The sequence below is a fragment of the Streptopelia decaocto genome, assembly GCF_964273445.1.
Source record: "Streptopelia decaocto genome assembly, chromosome: 20".
Taxonomy (NCBI): Eukaryota; Metazoa; Chordata; class Aves; order Columbiformes; family Columbidae; genus Streptopelia; species Streptopelia decaocto.
The window spans coordinates 3,675,946-3,697,351 of NC_138675.1; the positions used below are offsets into that span (position 1 = coordinate 3,675,946).

General features: G+C 46.1%; 2 protein-coding genes across 4 annotated transcripts; both read right to left on the reverse strand.

The window, feature by feature from the left end:
* Positions 1-2,408: 2,408 nt before the first annotated feature.
* On the reverse strand, positions 2,409-10,081 carry AGTRAP (angiotensin II receptor associated protein). Of its 3 annotated transcripts, none has more exons than XM_082069659.1 (5): positions 10,020-10,081; positions 5,499-5,533; positions 5,150-5,261; positions 4,350-4,548; positions 2,409-3,274 (listed from the first exon to the last, which is right to left on the reverse strand). In XM_082069659.1, the coding sequence occupies exons 3-5, from the start codon at positions 5,252-5,254 to the stop codon at positions 3,168-3,170; spliced, it is 411 nt and encodes a 136-aa protein (XP_081925785.1). In that variant the 5' UTR covers positions 5,255-5,261; positions 5,499-5,533; positions 10,020-10,081; the 3' UTR covers positions 2,409-3,167. The 3 variants fall into 3 exon arrangements, with proteins under 3 accessions (XP_081925785.1, XP_081925784.1, XP_081925786.1); XM_082069658.1 differs by lacking the exon at positions 10,020-10,081 and adding an exon at positions 9,020-9,143; XM_082069660.1 differs by lacking the exon at positions 10,020-10,081 and having other exon boundaries at positions 5,150-5,264; positions 5,498-5,529.
* A 5,561-nt stretch (positions 10,082-15,642) lies between these two features.
* On the reverse strand, positions 15,643-21,406 carry DRAXIN (dorsal inhibitory axon guidance protein). The gene is made up of 6 exons (XM_082069914.1): positions 20,781-21,406; positions 19,350-19,537; positions 18,739-18,850; positions 18,283-18,372; positions 17,959-18,048; positions 15,643-15,970 (listed from the first exon to the last, which is right to left on the reverse strand). The coding sequence occupies exons 1-6, from the start codon at positions 21,238-21,240 to the stop codon at positions 15,858-15,860; spliced, it is 1,053 nt and encodes a 350-aa protein (XP_081926040.1). The 5' UTR covers positions 21,241-21,406; the 3' UTR covers positions 15,643-15,857.

Sequence of the window (21,406 nt, forward strand, 5' to 3'; positions counted from 1 at the left end):
GAATTTTCCCGTCCCTGCAGACCAGGGCTGATCCATTTCACCTTGCAAGGTGGGACCAGCAGTTGGTCCAAGATCTGGCTTCACCCGCCTTAGAAAAAAAGGCTTTTCCCCCACTGCTCAGTCCCACAGACCCAACCGTTGCATGAGCTTCTCGTTGCCACTTTGGGATCAACAGGCACACACAAGAGCTCTGAACCACAGAGAGGACATCCGCTGCTTTGCAAGCTGAGGAACAGCTTCGTGTGCCACCAGCTGAGAACCAGCCGCTGTGCCGGGAGCAGTGGTGGCAGCGGGAGGGCATCACCCACGGCCCCAGCCCGGGGACGCCCTGTGGGGCAGCCGGCACAGCCGGGGCGCACACCCCAGGGCTCGGCCCCCCCGATGGCACCCAACACTGCTCTCCTCATGGGCACTTACTCACTCTGTCAGCCGCCGCTGGACACGCCGCTGGGCCTCGCCAGAACCTCAGGGACAGGACAGATACCTCTTTGTGCCTCCGAGCGCAGGGGCAAACCCTAATGCCCAAACCTCAGCTGCAGCTGGGTCGCCATAAGCAGCTTATCCCCCGCGATTAGCAATGTCGCCTGTCATCGGGGTTGCAGATGGCCGCAGGAAAGCCGCTCTGCCCCATGGCTAATTAAAGCCGCGGTCTGAGGGCGACCCAGACGAGGCGGGGTCCAGCCCGGGGTGGCTCCGCTCACCCGACCCGGCCAGCGCCTCAGGAGTGGGGACCTTCTCCTCATACCCCTCCTGAGCCAGGCGTCCCGAGCCCGCCACAATCCGGCTCTTCCGAGGTTCGAGGCTGGGCTGCGGCGCTATCGCGGTTCGAGGCCCAGGCACGGCCGGCCCCCACCCCCCCAGGGAGGATCCTGCACTGGACGGTTGTGGTTAATCCTAGAGAGCTACCAGCTCGGCAGCAAAAAAACCCATCACATCAGCACCCGAGGATTAAAAAAAAAAAGTAAAGAAATCTGAGGAGAGCATTGCACCTGCTGCACGTCTGGCTGAGGAGACCCTGCTGAGAGGCAACACAGAACCCCATGGTGGAGCCAGGCTGCTGGGCTCCAGCACAACAGGCACTGTGAACCCCCTGCTAAACCAGGTATTGATCCAAGAATGTGTTGGTACTGCTGAAACAAACACCATCCTCCTCAGAAGCCAGGAGAGGGGCCTTGTTTTTAGTTGGTTTTATTCAGATTTACTGCCCCAAATGAGGTGTCCTTGAGGCACAGTAGGCCTAGCGTAACTCCTGCCATGTTCTGCTCCCCTGAGCTCCCAGATGGGCTGAATTCTTCACAGAAAAGCACACAGCTGGTTAGCTAGATGGGTATCAATAGATTTTGTGGTGTCTTTTGCAAGAGAAAATGACTGGGAAGGCCTCACTAGATGTAAGTCTTTGTTTGTGCAAATACCCAACAAGCATTGCATTTAAAACAGCTGCTTTCAGTCTATGCTTCACAAGTCTAGGGAAGAAAAAAACCAAGTGTTTAAATGTGCTATTCAGGGATCCATGCTGTCATGGTACAGTTCTGAAGGGTTGAAAACAAAACAAAACAAAAAACAAACCAACACATTAACTATAAAGTTCTGCTCTGCCACTCCACAAGCCCCAGAAATTTCTGTCCTACCTATTCTTCCTATTCCCTATTGCAGGGCAGCCTGCAAAATAAATGCACAACACTCATCTTGGGAGGGTAAACCAGACTATTGTGCACTTCTATGGCATTTACCATGTGCTTCGTCTCAACATCAATGATGGTCCAAGTGCAGCAGCAGGTCACTGTAGTGCTTGTGCAGCATAGTGGAGGAAGCATCTGCTTATGTTTAAAGTGATCGAACTTGGGAGAAAAGTGCTTGGTTTTAAAAATCAAAATGGCATGGTTCTAGAGGTTAGAGCAATGTTAACAGGGCTCTTGGTCATTGAAGAATCAATGCAACAACAGGTCTTATAAAGGGAAATGCAACTGTAGAATAACAGATGTAAACTTTGAAAACAAACCTGCTTTAGAAAAACACAGATCTTCCTAGAGCTAATATTTGCATTCTGACAAAGCTAACATGCTCTTCTGCAAAGTAATTTTGTTGAACATTTTTTTTTTTTTTTTTTAGGATTTTACCCAAAAGCCACAGCAGGGCAGATTTATTGTACATAAGATTAGTTTGTCGCATCCCACAGAGCTCACCACTGCAGTGTAAATAAACCCATATTGTCCTTTCCCCAATCAACCTTTTACTAGCCCACTTTCCCATTCACACATTTACAAGCGGTACCCTCCTCTTATCTGAGTAAAGCTTAGACTAAAAGCCATTGAAGCCCAGTAGACTTTCTGCCATAATGACTCTCCCTGGCTACAGTCCCAAACCCTCAGGAATACTGACACTTTCAAATGAGACACAGGTGACCAGTGTAACTTTTTCTAACACAGAAAAACTGTGTTCGCTTTATAGTTTTCTTAGAAAAATGTAACATTTCAAGTTCTGTTAAGATAGGCAGCTGAAGGCAAAAGGACATTTCAAGGCACATACATTCAACAGCCATTTTAAGGATCCCGAAGGACATTCAACTTGCATAAAAGCATCAGTGAATAAAACCCAAGACTAGATACTGGAAGCACAAGCAGCTCCCTGGCCCAGTAACAGCATTTTATACCAATCCCAGCTTTGTGCAACCAGAGCTAGCATAGGGAGTTACAGTCATGAATCTTGGTTAAATAACACCATCAAAAACAGCCCTCAGGAACTCCCAGATGTTTCCTGGAAATGCATCTGCATAAAAGCAGGCTAAACTGTATTGTTTGTGGGCAGTCCATAAGCCTGTTCAAGACAGCTTGTCCAGGAATATTTTGAGTGGTTCTTGTACTTACAATAGAAAGGATGCACAATACAAGAGCTGGAAGACTGCAGAAGGTGCATCCACTCACCCGTACAGAGGAGGGATTTAGGGGGAGGGAGGAAAGGAGAGTACTGGGATTACAGAGTCACAGTGCTTAGCATGCTGTCTCCAAGATCTTCTGGACTTACTGCACAAACCCATCTGCCTACCCTTCAGGCTGGCAAAAGAAATGAAAAATCAGATCTTCTCCTGTCTTCCTCCATCAGAACAGATATGGGAAGAGCGGAAGGCTAGACTCGGTGAGGGAAGTGTCCGTTCTCTTGCAGAGCGTGCTTCAGTACGGCTGCTGGGCTGTCTTGTTTGGATCAGGCCACTGTGGAGGGGCATCCTGCTGATCAATTGGCTCATAGGCACTGCGATCCTGTCCTGCACGGGTGACACCTGAATGGAGAGGGAAGAGAACAAGCTTGGGAACAAAACAAAAGCACAAGAACTGAACCTGTTAGAAGGAACCAACAGCTCAGGGGCACACCACATCAGCTGCTCTAACAGCTCCCAGCACCTGTGTTCTCTCATCCTCACAGGAGGTAAGAAAATTAATCCTTCCAAAGGCAAAATAACCAAGATGCATTTGAACATGCCTCTTCATTCCCTGAGAACTGCTCTCTTAGTATCCACAAGGCTTTGTGGAAAGCAAGACCCACAATACTGCACCCCAGTGTAACAAGCTCCTATAATAGCACATTTCAGCAAGATCAAGTTTATGAAATCTAGTGGAAAAATGAGCAGACATAATCAGAAGCAGCAGGAACCATGGCTAGCTGACAGTATGGATGTAAGAGCATGATTCATCCATGAGCCATTCTTCCCAACAACACAGCTATGCCTCAAGTGTGCCACACAATGGCACTAAATTTGAATCCAGCAGTGTTCCAAATTTCACTATGAACAAGTTGTTTGTGGTACAAGAATGGTACAAAATCATGTTACTCTCCAGGGGATGAGAAGGGAAAAAAGAGACAGACAATGTGCATGGAAAGCTCTTTACAGGACACGTGAGGCCCAGAGAAAGCATGGAGTTAGAAATCCAGCTTCTTTCCCCCTCATACATCATCTAGCAAGAGGGGATGCTGCCTCTACTTCTCCCCCAGAAGGAAAAGAAAGGGTTGGCAAAGAGAGAACACCCAAAGGCTTCCAACACACAAGCAGGAGAAGGAAGAGAGGAAAAGCCCCTCAGTTCTATTGAATGAGGCAGCAGTGGTATCAGTACCCTTGTAAGCAAAATAGCTGTCAGACGAGGACTCCACGTCTGTAAGGGAAGAGAGGAAGAATGTAAATTTAAGGCTTATGACATACCAGAGCCACAAGATTGGAGAATAAATATGCACAAGAGAGCACAAGCACCGCTCTCCCTGGAAAGGGGGGCAGCATTCAGCTTCACAGAGCTCAGGCTGGAGGGTCTCTCTAACACCAGAGGAGGTGGCTCACTGATGTGCAAGCAGAGGAAGCATCCTACCTATGTTAAAGGTGTACTCTCCTCCGCGCTCCCGATACATCTGATACACCAAATAGCAGGACACAGGTTTGAGAAGAAGGCTGAAGATGGCCATGCCTATACTGAAACGCCTTGCATCGGTGAGATAGTTGTTTGGAGGGTAGAAGACAGAGACGTGAATGATGTCTGTGAGGACGGTGAGCAGCAGGCCAGTCAGGAACTGGAAACAAAGAAAATGGGACATGAACTGAATAGGGCATTAACCACAAGGAGCAACAGTCAACCACAACTTCTATTTCCTGCGATATCTGTGTTCACAGTGATGCCTTCACCCCAGTACCACACACTGCTAACCCTTGACACTGCCCCAGGTAGACAGAAATTCCTAAATGAATTATCTTGTATTTTGTACATTATCTTCACATCTGTCAGAAACCTTCTCATGATATCTCTTTAATGTTCAGAGAAGGGTTTTATACAGCCCCTCCAACTCAAAGCATAGTAAACGCTTTGAGCCCTCCCCTAGCATTGTAAGTCACAACAGCAGGTAAAAAAAAAAAAAAGGTAAGAATCAAGTATGCCTCAACTCTGAGAAGCAAGATAACTCACAGTGAATACTTGTCACCATGGTTTGCAGTACTTCTAGATTTATATGCTCTCTTAAAAAAAAAAAACAAAAAACAAACAACCCAAACAGGGAATTTGTCTTGTTCACTGCTATATTGGGAACCGCCGAAACTCATCACTGACCCAAAAAAGCTGTGTCTGCCCTCCACCCTCTCCCTGAGCAGCCTCATGGAGTCAAATACACTCACACTCACCATCATGATGGCATCAAGGGAATCTCGCTGCACAATAGCCCAGATCCCCACTGCAAGGACACTGAAGTTTCCCCAGGCATAGGAGGCTGGAAACATGTGATTCATGCATCCCCTGCCAAACAAGACAAAACCAAACCAAAACAAACAACAGCCCACGTTCACCATAAGCCTGCAACAGTTTGTTTGCATTCATCCCTGTTCTCACCCAAACACCTCACTCATAGATTTAGGATCTTCTTGCACACAGACGGGCACAAACAGGGAGTGTTGATTCCCTGAGAATATCCCATTCCCGCTTAGAAGGAATACCCTCATCTTATCCAGGCCAGACCAGTTACCAGTTACTCACCACACTGTGAGCAGCCAATGTACCAGAATGATGGCCTATGAAAAAAAGAAAAGAGAGGAAGACAGGTCAGCAACTTGGGAGAACTGTGGGAGGATCAACATGAAATGACACCATCTTGTTTCCAAGGGACAGGTGGAAGAGTGTCCTGGACCCATGAACCAGTGCAGAAAGCTGACACAGCAACTGGGATGGTGAAGACACAAACCCATTTTTCTCTGCTTCTGTTGCTGAGTATTTCCTGTGGTGCTACACTGTAGTCATTCATTATTACTGTCATCTCTGTCAACAGTTGATTCAGGGCCCACTTATTCTTTTCTAAATGGGTTATTGATTTTGGAACTCCAGAAGAGTTTGTACAGAAAGCTGTGCAATCTGATTCCCACTATGCTAGCACAGTTTCGACATGACCCATCTGTCATCCCATCACCAAGAAGCCCATGGAAAGTCATGCCTGCAGCTACCAGCAATTTCACTCCAGTCCTCAGTAAATCCTCCTTTTACATCCATCCAGTCCGCTCAGAGCAGTGGTTCAACCTCACTGCAGGATCCACAGACACGAAGGCATCCTCTAAGAACCTGCATAACTGAGCACACAGCTCTTCATTCCCGGTGAAGCCACCAGCACCCAAACGCCGGCAGTGCCCTAAGCGGCAGTAAGATAATGCTGTCACAGATCCTGTGCTTTGCTAATGTCCTTAACGATCCTGATCCTTGCACTCAAGGGGACAAATCCCGGAATAAAGCATCTTACTGTAACAAGTGACACAAGGATTCTCTTCACCAACACTTGACATTTCTGTAACCAAGGAGACATACTCTATATGTTTTTTAAGACAGCAAATGGAAACAAGAATACACCACCCTCAGTCTTTCTCAGCACCTATATCCACGCACTTGCTTTTAAGCCTGCTGGCCAATCTCAGCGAAGAGAGATCACCCATATTCACTCTTTAAACATTTGTGAAAACAAGAATATGGAAGACAAGCTCTGCTGGCAGCTTCATAAAAGAAAGGCTGATGCCTGAACATATCAGAGGATCCATGGGAAACAGGCACTTTTCTGTTTTTTGTTTTTTGTTTTTTTTTTTTTTTCCAGCTGTGAGATGGGCTCCCACTGGCATTTATACTGACCTCGGTACAAAAAAAAAACCCACAACACACCACCAAAGCCCCTCTGAAGCAAAAAATTAGGAAAGGGTAAGTAGCAAAAGGCTGAATTACTTGATGGACACAGGAAAGCTGTATGCAGATAGGAGCATTATGACACTAAAAAAAGAAATAGTAAGATCTACCAGTGTGCTACCACATTCACTGACTTAAAACGTCTATCCGTGCTCTCACTTAATACAAAACTAGTTGCTCGAGAAAGACATTATCATAGGACAGAGCTCCCACTTCACTGCAGTGCCCTAGCACATTTGTGGAGCATTCACCCTGTTGTTGTAACTTCAAACACTGCTTAAACAGATTTTTATTAATTTTTTTTTTAATTGCTCATGAAAGACTACAAAATGCTTTACCACTACCCCCTACTTTCCCTTCTCCCAAATTGTACCACAGAGACCAGGCAAAAACTGCTAATCAGTAAAATACAAGATGTTCTTGGATAAGAATGGAGACGTGCAAATAGCATTTACTCAAGAGACTATCACAACATCAGGGAAATTCTTAATTAGGTAGTATTTAATTGCATGTTACATACCCTGAAGGCTCACCAGTTAACATCATTAGGCAGGGTGGCTTTCTTTCTTTCTTTTTTTTAAAGCTGTCTAGATCAATATTGCAGTTAGTAAATTATGAAGCATGCTTAGTCATCAGCATAAAGTCAGGTAAACTAGGGCTGATGGAGTGAGGGACTGCTGAAATTTAAAACAGGCATTCCCTTCCTGGCTATTAGTCCAATTTACCTGACAGTTCTTCAGGGCACTGTGGAATTAGCTGGTGATCTTGGTATGTTTTAACATAGAAAATGTAGTGTTAATGAAAAATATTCTCTAAAGCTACAGTCACTATGTGAGATTAGATAGTTTGCAGGCAGTCTGCTGATGAGACAGCAGAAGAATTTAAATGGTTTTCCATCTGTTCAAGGACTTAAGCCTGTACCTAAGCAAGGCATACATTTCTTCTTTGAAGAAAATAACTCCTAAGACTTGAACTAGTGCTGAGAGCAGAAAATAAGAAAGGTGGGAACTCATTTTGTCCTGCCTTGATCAAACTCAAACTTTGCATTTCAACGCTCTGCAGAGTTATTGCAATAATCCTAGGTGTGAAGCATTCACTACAAAGAGACCTTGAGGCTAAGCCATTGCTGTGCTCTGGCACAAACACAGCTCAGTCATGCCGTTTTCTTGGAGCTGCTTCTCTCACAGGCTCGTCTTTTTTAATCTCACAGAAACTGTGAGCAGATTGTGCCAATAAACAGCAGTAGTATGTGTTGTTTCCAGTCCTTTCTGAATAAGAATCTTCCCCAGCTTTCAGGTATGCTTCAGGGAAGCAGGCCCTAACTCAGGAACAGTACAAAGATGCAGGTACAATTAATAACTCCTATATTCCCCAGCTTTCCAACCCCAGAGCAATACCAGCAGACTTAACAAGGAATTTCTTAATGCTGAAAACAGTTTGCCTGGGACAAACTCACTCTTATCTAGGAAGAGATTTGGGAATGGTTGTCTGAAACCAGGGAACATTTTAGTTGTGTTGTCATGGTGACAAAAAAAAAGAAAGAAAAAAGAAAAATTTCATCTGTCAGGGAAGGTTTCAATATCAAACACCAACATCCAAAGCAAAAATAAGTGTGCTCCTCCCAAAGTAAAAAGCATAATGCAACTGTGATAAGTCCCTTATTTCCCACTTCTCTAGTTACCAGACATTGACCAAACTTTTCAAATTGCCCCAAACTGAAGCCCCCCCATATCCCCCCACAACAGAGAAGCAATTTCAATTATCTACCAGGTGATAACCCCAAAGTCAGTGGGATCATACTCTGCCTGACGAGCAAACACTTGGCCTCCTCAGGGTCTTGTGCAGTGTTTATCCTGGATTAGCTCTGGTCAGCTGAGCTGGAAACCTCCATGAACACAAGTTAATAACCAGCCACCCTCGCAACCCACTTCAGCAAGTAGGAGAGAACACTGAACTCATTGCCTGCGGGTCTGGATGACCAAGAGCTTTTGCAACGCTTGCCCATGTGATGAAAAAGGTTTAGAAACACGAGTCTTTCATCCTCGGAGGCCTCCACATCTCCCGCCCAGGCCCCGGGCCGGCCTGCCAGGGCACAGCGAGCCGGGCGCAGCGCCCGCTCCTGGGCGACCCCGCCGCCCCACGCCCCTGCTCCGCCGGGAGACAGCGCTGCCCCGCACACCCCCGCGGCCTCCCGCTCCTCCGGGCCGGGCCTCGGCCCCGCCGCGGGCAGCCTGCGCCCTCCGAGCCCGCGGAGAGCGAGCGGGCGGCTGGCCCGGGCAGCCGGACAGGCCCCTCCCCGCCGGGGAAGACCGGGAGCGGCCCGGCCCCGCGGCCCCTACCTTGAGGCTGACAGCGGGCAGCTCCATGGCAGCGGCCCACCCGCCCTGCCCGTGACTCCCGGCGGCCGGGCCGCCTCCTGTGGGGTTGGGCCGGGCCCCACCACCGCCCCGGGGAGGGCGGGAGGAGCCGGGACACCGCCCCACCGGGACCGGCCCAGCCCCTCCGCCCGGCCGCGGGCGCTGGTGGCAGCTGATCGGGGGGGAGGAGACCCGGCCCCTGCCCCGGACCGTGCCCGCTGCCACCGGAGCTGGTGCACGCTGGCTCTGGGTGAGCCCTGGGGGGTGGCGAGCGGCGAGGAAATAGTCTGGATGCTCTGGCTCCCAAATGTGGATTGCATGGCACCTGTGTCCAAAACAGCCAGCGCTGGGTTAAAAGTGTGCCTGGGTGAGTTTGTTGACTCCAAACACCCAGCCAAGCGGTTCTTCCTGCTACTTACACACATAATGCAGCTGAGGGAAGGTTCGGACTGCAGTCAGTGTCCAGGAAGGCGTGTAGAGGACTTAGCAGCTTTCTGGAGAAAAATAAACCTTTTGTGTACACAGCAGTACAGTGACAGAAAGGCGAGGAGTGACAACAAGAGCCTTGATAAACACTAATAAAAAAACCCAGTTGCAGGGTGCTAGCTGTGCTCAGCTGTGTCACACAATAACTGAGGCAAGTCCAGGTCAGTCTTGGGGTTCAGCACTGGAGTCTGGACATGTAGCTAGAATGGTTGGCAGATGCTTAGTTGCTTCTTTTTGCCCACCATTTTTCCACAGAACTAGATGACCGAATTCTTTGCCCAAAAGCCTAGTGCAAATCATGAGCTCTTCATCTCTCATTCTGAACGCAAGCTTCTCCCATTTTAGAGCTAGGGAAGCTGATAAGTGATCAACCCCACCCCACACAGAACAGCCATAATAGCAGTGTTCTCCCAAGCATGGCAAATGAACTAACAGAACCAAGAAGTCAGGATGACCCCCCTCAAACTTTCCCTTCCTTGCCCAGTGTATGCTTTACCTGTCTGTCGTGTAAGACTACAATGTTTCACTGGGTAGGTTGCTTTCTTGTCATCATTTATTCTTGCAGAAAAGATGGGGCCTCCAAGGAGTGAGCAAAGAGTCAGAAGTTCATTGCAGAAGCTGAATGTGGAAATGTATGAGTCATCCTTCAGTCTCATTTCCAGTTTGAGCAGTGCAGTGCAAGGTCATGCGTGAAAATCGTGCAATGCTGAACCTACACTCAGACAGTCTCAAAAAAGCCACAAATGCAGCCATATCTAGCCTGTCCTTCACTGCACCCTGAGTGCTATTGACTGCTAATGTGCAGCATGCTTGAAGGTCTCCCCAAGGCAAAGTATTAAATGCCAAAATGAAACAACCTATAAAATGCTAACCAGAGGAATTAGCAGAACAAAACTGACTGTCTGTTTATTTCGGAATAGTAGGAAAAAAAGCTGCAAATGTGCCTCCCCAGAAATCTCCAAGTGTGCCACTCTACCATATGCAAGACTGAAATATAACTCATCTGTTGCCACATACCACATCAGCTGTGACTTCATTTCTGTGTCTTGCAGGGAAACCCTGCCTCTATTCACAGAAGTAGTGGCAGCCAACGAGATCAATGCTAGTGGTCCCAGTGGTGTCAAGGACTGGATTTTACCTTAAATGACAAAACGATGTGACACCTGGGGTGGGAGGGAAGATAAAGAGAGACTTTTGAATAGCCATATTGCTGGCTCAGTGTTTGGGCGCAAACTGCAATAGGAGTGTCCTTCTGCCAGGATAGGTATCTGTCAAAGGAGAACTGTTTGTTATAAGGACAAATTGTACTGTCCCAGTTTAAGTATGAGCACTGTTGAGATGCAGCTTTGTGAGGCCGTCTTTACTTCTTTCAGCACTCTCGTTCTATCTGAGGCAGAGTCTCATTATCATTTATGCAGCATGAGCCATAATTTGGATTGATGTGACTGCTGTTTAATGCAAGGCATTTGTTTCCCCTTGTACCATAAAAGCACTTTACTACATTTTGTTCATCAGTGTATCGTGCAATTAATTCAGGCCTACTGATTATATCCTGGGCTTGCATGGCATGGACTCAAGGGACTTAGAAACGTCTTAATGATCTCATGGATGTGAAAACAATGAGAGCTATGATAGACGTTATGCATTTGCACATCTCTCACACCTATCTGATCTGGGGAACTGCTTGTTTTTTATCTCTGCTTTGCTTTGCTCGTACCTTGTAAACTGTCTCTCTGTGTAACCCGCTGTCTCTGTTCCCTTCCCTAGGCTTGATAACTCAAAGCAACATAAACATGGTGAGAAAGATAAGCAGCAAGTTAAAGAAGACCTGCAGGGAGAAGCAGACAACCCAGGGGACTAGAAACAGGACACAGAGGTTTTCCTGCCTAGAAGACTGGTCCAGGTGAGTTCAGGTCACTGCAACTAATATCCAACAATTAGCTGCTTTATGTCAAATGTATTGCGTGGTATGTCTTGTGCAGACTGAGTAAAAACCTAATACACAGCTGGCTCCCTTCCTGACAGTATAAAAGTGAGGCTAATAAGGCAAAAATGCTTTCCTTTGTGTTTTCAGCACACTGTACCCTTGGTGAATAAAATGATAGCAGTTCTGAGAGGAAGTAGAGGAGATAATGCAATTGCTTCTGCTGTCCTTGTCCAGCCCGTGGGGATGGAGACAAGCTTACCCCTGATAGTTCTGCCCTTTGCGTCCCTCGCTTGGGGTCTAGTCTGAAGGTACCTAAAGACTGCACATGACACCAGTGTCTTTGAGTTGTGCCCCTGCCTGTGGAGCTGGGAGCAATGAAAGCATCAGCTCGGCACAAATGCATATATTGTAAATAGAGCCTTTCTAAATAAGCAGCAAGGAAGGGCATATAGAAATTTTCCTGGCTCTACAACTCCCTTTTAAATCCAATGGGAAATTAGCAAGCAGAAATGTTATTTAGATTGCAGGGGAAATTGAAGGCCTTTTGTAATGCTGGTGGAGAGCCTCCTCCTGCAACTACTCTGCAAAACAGTCCCTGGCAAGGTGATCTGGGAAATGGAAAGGGTCACACTAATGTGGTATCTTGACAAGTGCACCTGAAAGTCCTTTCCAATTTTAGCAAGGAAAAGCTGCTCCTCTGGTTTTTTTTCTAAAATCTAAGTAGAGGTTTGAGATATAATTGAGGGACGACTCTTCCAGATTCACTGGCACTCTAGAAAATGAACTGACATACCAGAAATGGGTTTATGGGGCACATGTGATCACTTGGAACATTTCAAGAAAACAACAGCCCTCATTTTTTTCTGATAAAAAAATAAGAAAGCAATGTTTTTTTTCCAGGCTTTATGTAGCAGAGAGTGACTGGCATGGAGTCGAACAATTTAGTATAGCATGGGTTTGAAATTGAAGCACTTTCACACACTGTGGATTGACAACAGGGTAATTACTTGGGGGGGAAAGGGGAGGGAGGAGAGAGGGTTTCAATAAAACACCTCCAAGCTAAAATGAATGCAGACTATTACAAACCTGAGATAGAATGATTCCCAAGTGTTTTAATTTGTGCTTCCACTCCTTGTCTCCCTTGCAGTCATCATTTTGGCAACTGCCAGCAACATCCCCGAGATTCAACAGCATTTGCAGAGTAGGCAGCTGCTGGGATGATTATGTCAAATCAGCACGTTGTCCTCTCTTTTCCATGTCTAATGATTCTCACCCCTGGAGAAGTGGTTTAAAATGATGCATGCCCCTTGGACTCATTGTGAGGCTGCTAACAGCAGTAGCTGTAGAGCAGGAGTTTGGGTGGGACTCTGTCACTCACCTTTCATGCATGCCCTGCAATTAACTTTAAAAATTAGTCCACACAGCCCTGCTATAGCTGGTTTGGGCCTGATCCGAAGTCCTTGCAAGACAATAGGAAATCTTGCAAGAGCTCTGGCTTAAGCTCTCAGGGGGCAGCAGAGAAACTGAGCTTGTGTGAATTCTTGATTTGAGTTTCTCAAACAGTTGAGAAGATCATATAAATCAAGATGTGGTTGACAATTGCCTCCCCCTCTCTTGTTCAGACCTAATGCCCCCAAAGGCAGAATTGTCACTGATTGCATTGTGACTGGGAGATACTGGGAAAGGAAAGGGAAATTTGCTAAATGTAACACAGTCATACTATTGCTTTGCAGCTGCTGTCATGCCCTTGAGACAGCACAGCGTGGCACTAAAAAGCTTTACTACACTCAGAAATGGGTTAGACTTGTACAAATGTTGCCCTGGAGTTTTATATCACAAGCGGGTCTTGCATTCCACACCTTGGGACGTTATTTACTCAACAGCTTTCCTTTGCACTGTGATTGTGAAGTCAGTAGTTGATCCGAGTGATACATAAAGCGGGTTGTTGGATTCTTTTCATGCGGCGGTGGCTGTGCAGCACGTGCCTGTGCTGCCGCTCACCCTTTCTGCTTCAGCTCTGCAGCATCACAGGCTGATTGAGAGTGAATGAGTCTCAGTCACAGACCCTCTTTCTCAAACCTCAATGTGAGCAATCAATCTAATAATCGCATGACTTGATTTATAATAATTAGCTCAATTTTCACTGACCTTAGATATTTAACTAATCCCACCAATTAAGAATCATCTGTTCTGTATACTCGGAGTTAATAGCAGACTGAATGCTGAAAAAGCAAAAGCTGAAGAAGCAAGTCTCCTTTTGGAGTCTAAAAGCTCTGGCTTAAAATTCAAACTTGCTGTTTAAGCCTGCTTGTATTTCACATGGTTTGCAACACAGTCTTGCCCAAAACACTGCCCATCCTACAAGGATTCTGTATGTAGTGCATGGGGCAATGAAGACCTGCATCACCAAAAATAAAACCACTGCAAAATTTCAATTGCACTGTTTCAACCAGATTGTGGCTCCTATATTGGAAAGCATTGTGGTGTCAAAACGTGGCTTTAATAAAGGCTGTGCATGTGGTTCTTTTGGGTGTCACATAGACCAGGGTTTGAGAGCTCTGCAATCAACTGTGATCAATTAAGATCTTTTTCCCTTTATGCTTCCACTGACAATAGCACTGGCAGCACCACGCCCTATTCTGCATCTGGGCTGAGGGAGGGGCTGCATTTCTCTCTCTGGGTTAACAAATTGCATCCTTGCTGGCACGGCACAGAGCTGGAGCCAAAGCACCTTTCTTTACTCCTGCATTTTGGGCTAAGACTGTAATACTGTAAGCAGAAATCTAAATAGCTGCATCCAACCGAGTGGCAGGTTTTGCCTAAATGCTCCTTTATGAATTCCTCCTTTAGCGCACCTCCTAGCAGTGCAGGTTTATGTGGGTCAAAATTAATATTGTATTCATAGCATATGTCTGTAGTCATAACTGGGCACTGATCATATTAGAGGCGTGAACTATTACGCCAGCAGCATTTGATGAGTACATGATGCAGAAATTGGAGTGCAAAATGGAGATTTGCCTACCTAAATAGAACACGGAGGTTTAGGAAAGCAGCATAAAGGAGATTCTGACCACAGCACCAGGATTAATCTTATTATTCCTGCAAAAAGCGCTGTACCTCTCCAGGTTCTTGAACTTAATATTTAAAAGGCTAGAGAGCTCTATCCCACCAGAAGCCAGGGTATTGGAGTGTTAGCAGTAGAAAAGAACATATTTACCTACTAACACTATTCCTATTTAACACAGGTAGCCTGTGTTGCTCCAATATATCACTCAAGTCAGTAACTAAGTAGTAATATAAAGAAGTTTTAAACATCTAGATAGCTACACTAGGCAGAAACTGGTAGCTGCAATTGGAACGAAGATGTAGGGAAACCTGCATCCCCAGTTTGGGTAGAGAAGTTTTTCTACTGAGTGGCACAATTGTTCTGTGTGATTACCTGAAGTCATCATTACTGGCCAGCTCCTGTATAGGCCTTTTTGGCTCCTGCCACATCCTTAGGTGCCGTCAAAGAAGCAGAAGAGTTGCACAAAGGATATCTATCATATCTTTATTTACATATCATGGAAACACACATGCAACATGTCACAGGATTTACTACAACGGAACAGCCTGTCCCTATCTCCTGTTACCAAAAAACTTTATTTTTGGCTCACTAGGAAAACTATCACTTCCCTAGAAAGCTCCTAAAAATAATCATTAAAAATAACAGACATGGCAGGGTAACTAAGTGAATGAGAGCTGCAGGCTGGGATGTCTTGCCACATCCTTGCAGAAAACAGGTGGTTCTTTGGGAGCAAAGAAGGAAGGAGTAGGACCAGATGGTCCCAAAGAAGACAGGTAGGGAATGTCTGTCTGTGGCACTGAACAAGGGAGGGAGCAAGAGCTGTGGCAGAAGGTCTCCTCTCACCCAGGAACCCCCTTTCCCCTGATCTTTGATTCCACCTGGAGGCTACAAGCTTCCTATCCGCTAGGAACCTCTGATCCTTAAGGAGGATCTACCTTTCTTCTCAAGCAATAGTTAAGGGGTGAAGTTTAAGCTCACATCCCCTTTGAACTGAAGGATCCTTCATATCTTGCCTCTGCTGAGAGGAGACAACACCACAAAGCCTTTTCCTGCCAGGACCATCAGAACGGTAGTAATGATCATTCTCTTACCGACTGGGAGAGAGCGACTCAGCTCAGTGGCAGGAATGTGCTGAGGGAAGGGAGGGGAATGCAGTCTTGGTATGGAAAAGGCCAAAGCCACTCTATTTATAATTACTGTGAGCTTCAGTCCTGTTGGAACCTGGCACGTTCAAAGCCTGCAGCTTCAGTCATTTGCTTCACTTTTTCCTCTAATTCCCATTGCTAGGTATAAACAGTTTGACCCCAGCTCCTGACCATCCAGGCAGGAGTCCTACCCTCCTAAACATTAATGAATGATCCCTGCTCTCCGTTGGCTGATTCGGGCTCCACGCAGCGCCCTTTCCTCCGGGTCACTCTTCGGTTCCGGTGGAATTTGGCATAACAGCGTAGCCCTATGGAAAAGACATACGTAAGTGAGCAGGAGAGACCAGGGCTCACTACAGTAGTAACATCAAACAATCAGCTCTTGGCCTCAGTTCATGACAGAGCTTGCTGCAGTGGGGACAGTCCCATGGCTGGGAAGGCTGGGCTGTGTCAAATAAGGTGGCAGAGAAATCCCTCGCACGGGCAGTGTATATTGCTTCCTGTGTCCTGCTGTGCTGTTTGGCTCGCTGTTCTGGTTTGGGATGCACTGGCTCAGGCAGAAGGTTTCACTGGCTTCCTGAAATACCAATGAATTATCCTGATTTGCTTCTAGTGATTTTCTGGAAGTCCTGCTTGGTTTCCCCCTATTACTTCCCATTACTGTCTAAGTGATCTCTCCACTGGGAAATTACTACAGAGTTAATGTGCAGCAGCAATGGCTTGGGACCTCCCCTTGCTATTTATTTCCCTGAAGCTTCTGGAGAGGAGGGAAGAGACTTTAAAGTGTTGTTACTGGGAGGTCTGATCCAAAGCTCACTGCTGATCTTGAGTTTCTTTGTTTTGGATGCTCAAAGCGCAGGGTCTGAAGGAAGCTACCTGGTATAGCACTGATGAATATTAAGGGGGAAAAACAGGCATTTTGTTTATAAAAAACATCAGTACATATTCTGAAGGCAATGGGAACTTCTGGTAACTCATTGCTTTCTGGCACTGACAGATTTATCTTTTGGTGTCTATTGTCTGACTTTGTTAGACCAGAATGTGTAGCTAGTTGGGCCAGACAGGGCACAGCCTACGTGTAAGTAATTCTCACAAAAGCCCTGATTGTCAGTAGCCCAGGATCTGGTCATTGGCGTTGGCAGGAATTGATTTGATGATCCTTGAAACTCCAACACTCTGTTTCCAGAGCAAGCAGCAGATAGCAACAGTGCCAGCACCCCCGGAGTGGGGAAGGCTGAGGATTTATAGCCTTTATAATGAGACAACCCATAAACTGTCCTTGAGTACTTGTACACAGGAGACACAGCCGATGTCACAGGTCACTGAGCAGCCTTTTGGAGCACATGTCCCTGGGCTATGCTGACACCAGCTACCTTGAAGCTGCGTTTCTGCCCCTCATTACCAGTCCCCACAGGGCAGTCTGGCCTCCCAAAAGGAGAGCACACAAGATCAGAACTCTGCTCTCATCTAAAAGTCTTGTCTGGACTCTACATCTCTGGGGATCTTTTTAATGCTACAGAGGATGCACATTTGGCATCAGCTTATAACTAGCTTAAGTATAAAGCAGGGCCAGGGGCAGCCCTCGTTAGGCTTACAGAGACACTTTTCTAGGCTAACCTACCAAAACATCTCTGATGAGGACCTTCAAGTGTTACATGACACACCCGAGATGAAGACTATCATTTAACATTGCAACTCCAGGAAAGCTGTCTGTTTAACCAGGTTAAAATTAGGTGACTGGCCCGGTCAAAGTCACTAGGTACCTAACACTGGTCACAAAATTTGGCAACCAGAATTTTGCTCTGGCAGACAAGACCCAGTGCCTGGAGCTGAGCCTGAACATGTTCAGACTAGAAAAGTGCCTTTCAACATCTCCATAACACAACTGTCTATTAAAGGCTGCTGTGGATTCTTCAGAAGCAGTTTTAAGAAACAAAAGTTTGTGTCCTGCCCCCACCTACTAAATTGCACCATGTTGCAATTAATTCAGGAAAGCTATATTAGGCACGAGGTCATGTAAAACAAGGATAATAGTAAGTTTTTATAACCTGTAAGACTTGAAAGCACCACTGAAGTGTTAATATATTGTGGCTGCTTCTGTTAGGTTTGTAGATATCAGGAGGTTTGTTTTTTAAGAGGGAAAACAAGACATCCTAGATGACTCAATGGTCACACTGAGTCAGTGGCAGGGAAAGATTAAGAGCAGCAGAGCTGGGCTCGTATAAACCATGGTTCTGAATCATTGCAGCCAACTATGAAGCCAGCTGGAAGGGGGAGGACAAATAGCTGAACTCACCTTCAGTGCACATACAGTCATCATAACATTTGTTGTTAAGGCCTCGATTGTGTGGTTTGCAGATGTGTTCACGCAAGTCGCAGCAAGAGCCTGCAGAACAGAAACAAAAGTCAGGACAGCTCATTTATCCCCTTCCCTTCTAGGGCTACTGACACCCATAACACCTCCATGGTACAGACATCCTCCATTCCCACAACACACCTAGAGAGCCTCTGCATCCCACTTCCTATCAGTATTAAAAATCAGGATACTTGTATTAGAACCTGGGCTGGATTTCAGACAATCTCATGTTTGGAGAAATGACTCTGCCAAGCTGATCCTGACCTGGGAGGCAGTCGAGGTGATGATCACACGGCGCTCCTTCAGCCGTCACGGTTTCATTTCCACTGGTGGGGCTCTTACTGCGGTGTTTTTCTATGGAAAAAAAAAAAAAACAAACAGATGCTGATCGAAAAAATCATGCTAGTGTTTCTATTCTGGAGACTACATTGCTCCAGGGTAAAAACAGCCGCAAACTTCAAGAGTTTGAACTCTAAACTTTCAGAGTCTAATCTCCTCCCTATTTCTCAACCCTCCATCTATCATTTTTCCTCTGCCCTCAAACTATGCATCCAAAATGAGAAACATTCTGAAACAGAGCACAAAATACAATCAGCATTATGCTCTTTGTGTCTTTCTCCACCACTAAGATCTCACATCCTTCAGCACATCTGTGAACACTAACCACGGGCCAAGCCTTACAGAACGACTTTTGGGAAAGAGGACAGTGAGGTTTGGCACCTTTCTTTTTAGCAGATGGCCACATTTCTGGTTTGAGATCCTCATAGTCTGTCCAGTCAAAGAGTGCCATGTCTAGGGTGGGCATCACATCCCCATCTTGCCTGAGGCGGGCCTGCAAACCACAAGAAACCAAAGAGACAACGGATTACGCTTCTGTAGTGACACTCAAATCTTTGCCATTTTTCCTGGTGCTTTTAGACGTTAAAAAGATCTAAACCTCTAAACCCTCCACCCGTCTTGTCCACTGGGGTTTCTTGGCATCTCATTTTCAGAAGGAAAGAGCTTTCCTTTGTTGCAGCTGAAGCCTTTCCGCTGCTTTGGTGTGAGGACAAAAGGCGAGCAAGGAGCACTAGGACATGCTACCTCTCCAGGCAAGTGGTCCTTGAAACTGAATGAAGATGGCTAGCTAAGGGCAAGGAAGAGAAGTAACTAAAGGAACTGTTTATGAAGAAGAGGTGTGTAGATGTCTGCAAAAGAGAGGGCTTTGCTGTTATGCAAGCACTTGCCTCTAACTGAAAACAAACAAAAAAAAGAAATGGAAACCAGATCTTATCTGCAGGTGATTTCTGTCTGCATAAGAGGTGCAGAGCAGTTACCAGCTGTCTTTTTACCTGTGACCGTGGCGATGTGGCTGGATGAACAGGAGGCTCTTCTGTGGAAACAGCTAATTCCAGTGCAGTGATGAGAAGCGTGGTGGGAGTCAGACTTGTAGCTTCCTCTGCCTGCAGGTTTTGAAACTGTTCTTCAAAGCTTTCAGGTCTCTTGTACAAGGAGCTTGGCCCAGCAACAGGAGTCTTCCCTGCGGAGGGCAACAGGTACAGTTAGCATTAGCTTTCTCATCCCTTTTCACTCTTGTGCCATAGATTTGAGTCAAAGGAATTCAGATTTCATCCAGCCACTGGCCAGTGTTCTACCACCCTGAGCTGCTGTTTAGACCAGTGTAAAACAGTCACGTGCTATTAAATAAAAGTGATAGATGAGGCCCAGAGTACATACATCTTGATTGTTACACACTTAAGTCATACATAATCACACCTTGAAGATATGTCTAAGAAGCAACGGATTTCTTCTTCTGGGCTCAAGAGTACAAAAGGTTCTTGTTTAACCATTTTTAAGCCAATGGATTAAGCTGCTGCAAATACCTGTGAACACATTCTTGTTTGATTTTAGCAACGGGTTATTTCAATGTAGCTTGAGTCAGAACCAGCCCAATCCCTGCTTTTCCTAAGGATTAATTTAAATTCAAATCAGCTTTGTACCATACTCTTCTATATTGCTTAACATGAGTTGTTTAGTCAGTCCCCTGGGAAAACAATAGAGCTCTTCTTAGTGATGCAAAGAGGAGTGATAGCTGCAACCTGGGGATACTGACACCCAGTTTGTCAAATAGTGTAGATTGACACAAACTCCGTGGCTTAAATAGAACTAAAGATTTACTGAGCATACCATACCGCAGAGACACACACCCACAACTTGACCTGCAAAGGAAAGCAGTCCCAGCCAAAAACAAGCAACACTTTAAGGTAATTAGTGCAATTTCACATATGCAAAATTTATCTTTTTTTGTAGTTCAGCATACATGTAAAAGAATACAAGCTCTGATGAGAAGAAACTGATCTTCAAGCAAAGTAGGGGTTTGCATTATTTCTAGTTCTGGTCATGGTTTCGAAGTCAGTAAAGAGATTGAGCATGGCCTGGACGTGTTTGTTCATAAATTGGATAATTTGCTAAATAGCAAAAAAAACAAAGCAGGCCACCCCAAAACAACCCCTCAAGTCCCAGGAATTCTCAGAGCTCCCCCTGTAAGGCAAACCAGGTCATTTTCACAAAATTGCAACCAGCCGTAAAAAACCTCTGGTTCTGGAGTTCTCCTTTTTTCTTGTGCCTCTTTTGTTTGGCAGATTTCTCCCTAGAGCAGGCACACATCCCACATCCTCCACACACCCATGTGCCTCAACCACAGCTGCATCTTCTTGCCCTCACACCATCAACACTCATTTCAAGTGACCCAACAGCTTCAGCTTCCCTTGGAGCACAAATACCTCGGTGGTGTTTCAGCCTGTCCCTGCGGCTGTGTCGCCGATGCTCTCGGTTCTGCTTCTTTCCTCTCTCAGACCCAGGTGACTGGTTGTCCCTCTCGGGATATGGGAACTCAAAGCCCAGGAACACATCCTTATTCTGTTTCAGGGCTGCTGGCTGTCCCTCTGCTGCCAGCTCTTGCACGGCTGGAGCTCTGCTACCCGTTCTGAGGGTCTCTTCTGCAGCCGGCTGCCCTCTCGAAGACATGGAATGGACCTTCTCCTTCTTGGCCAAGCCGTGTTTGTAGTGGTGCCCACTTCCAGGCTGCTGCAGCCACATCTCTTGGTTTTGAAGATGGTTGTTGTTCTCTGGGACATTTTTGAGCTTCGTGACAGGGTCCAGGGAGACTGCACGACTGATGTCAGCCAGAACCAGCATGCACAGGAAAAGGAAAGGACAGAAGAAGGTGGAAGAAGTTGCCATAATCCTGGGTGCTCTGCCTCACCTGCAATAAAAAATAAAATTAAAAAAAAAGAGGATAAAAAAACCCCAACCAACTTATAGGAACTGCAAAGGCAAGCAAGATTCAGACCTAGGATACTTAAATGAAAACAGTTATGATGCCCAGAGCTGGAAGTGATTTTTTCCC

Excerpts from the sequence above, each read along its gene's own strand:
- AGTRAP (XM_082069658.1), bottom strand. The coding sequence starts at position 9,046 with ATGGAGCTGCCCGCTGTCAGCCTCAAG. Across the intron at positions 4,549-5,149 it reads CCCTTGATGCCATCATGATG|TTCCTGACTGGCCTGCTGCT; the intron begins GTGAGTGTGAGT and ends CTTTGTTTCCAG. Across the intron at positions 3,275-4,349 it reads AGAGTACACCTTTAACATAG|GTGTCACCCGTGCAGGACAG; the intron begins GTAGGATGCTTC and ends CTCTCCATTCAG.
- DRAXIN (XM_082069914.1), bottom strand. The coding sequence starts at position 21,240 with ATGGCAACTTCTTCCACCTTCTTCTGTCCTTTCCTTTTCCTGTGCATG. Across the intron at positions 19,538-20,780 it reads CAGGCTGAAACACCACCGAG|GGAAGACTCCTGTTGCTGGG; the intron begins GTATTTGTGCTC and ends TGCCCTCCGCAG. Across the intron at positions 18,049-18,282 it reads TCACCTCGACTGCCTCCCAG|GCTCTTGCTGCGACTTGCGT; the intron begins GTCAGGATCAGC and ends TCTGTTCTGCAG.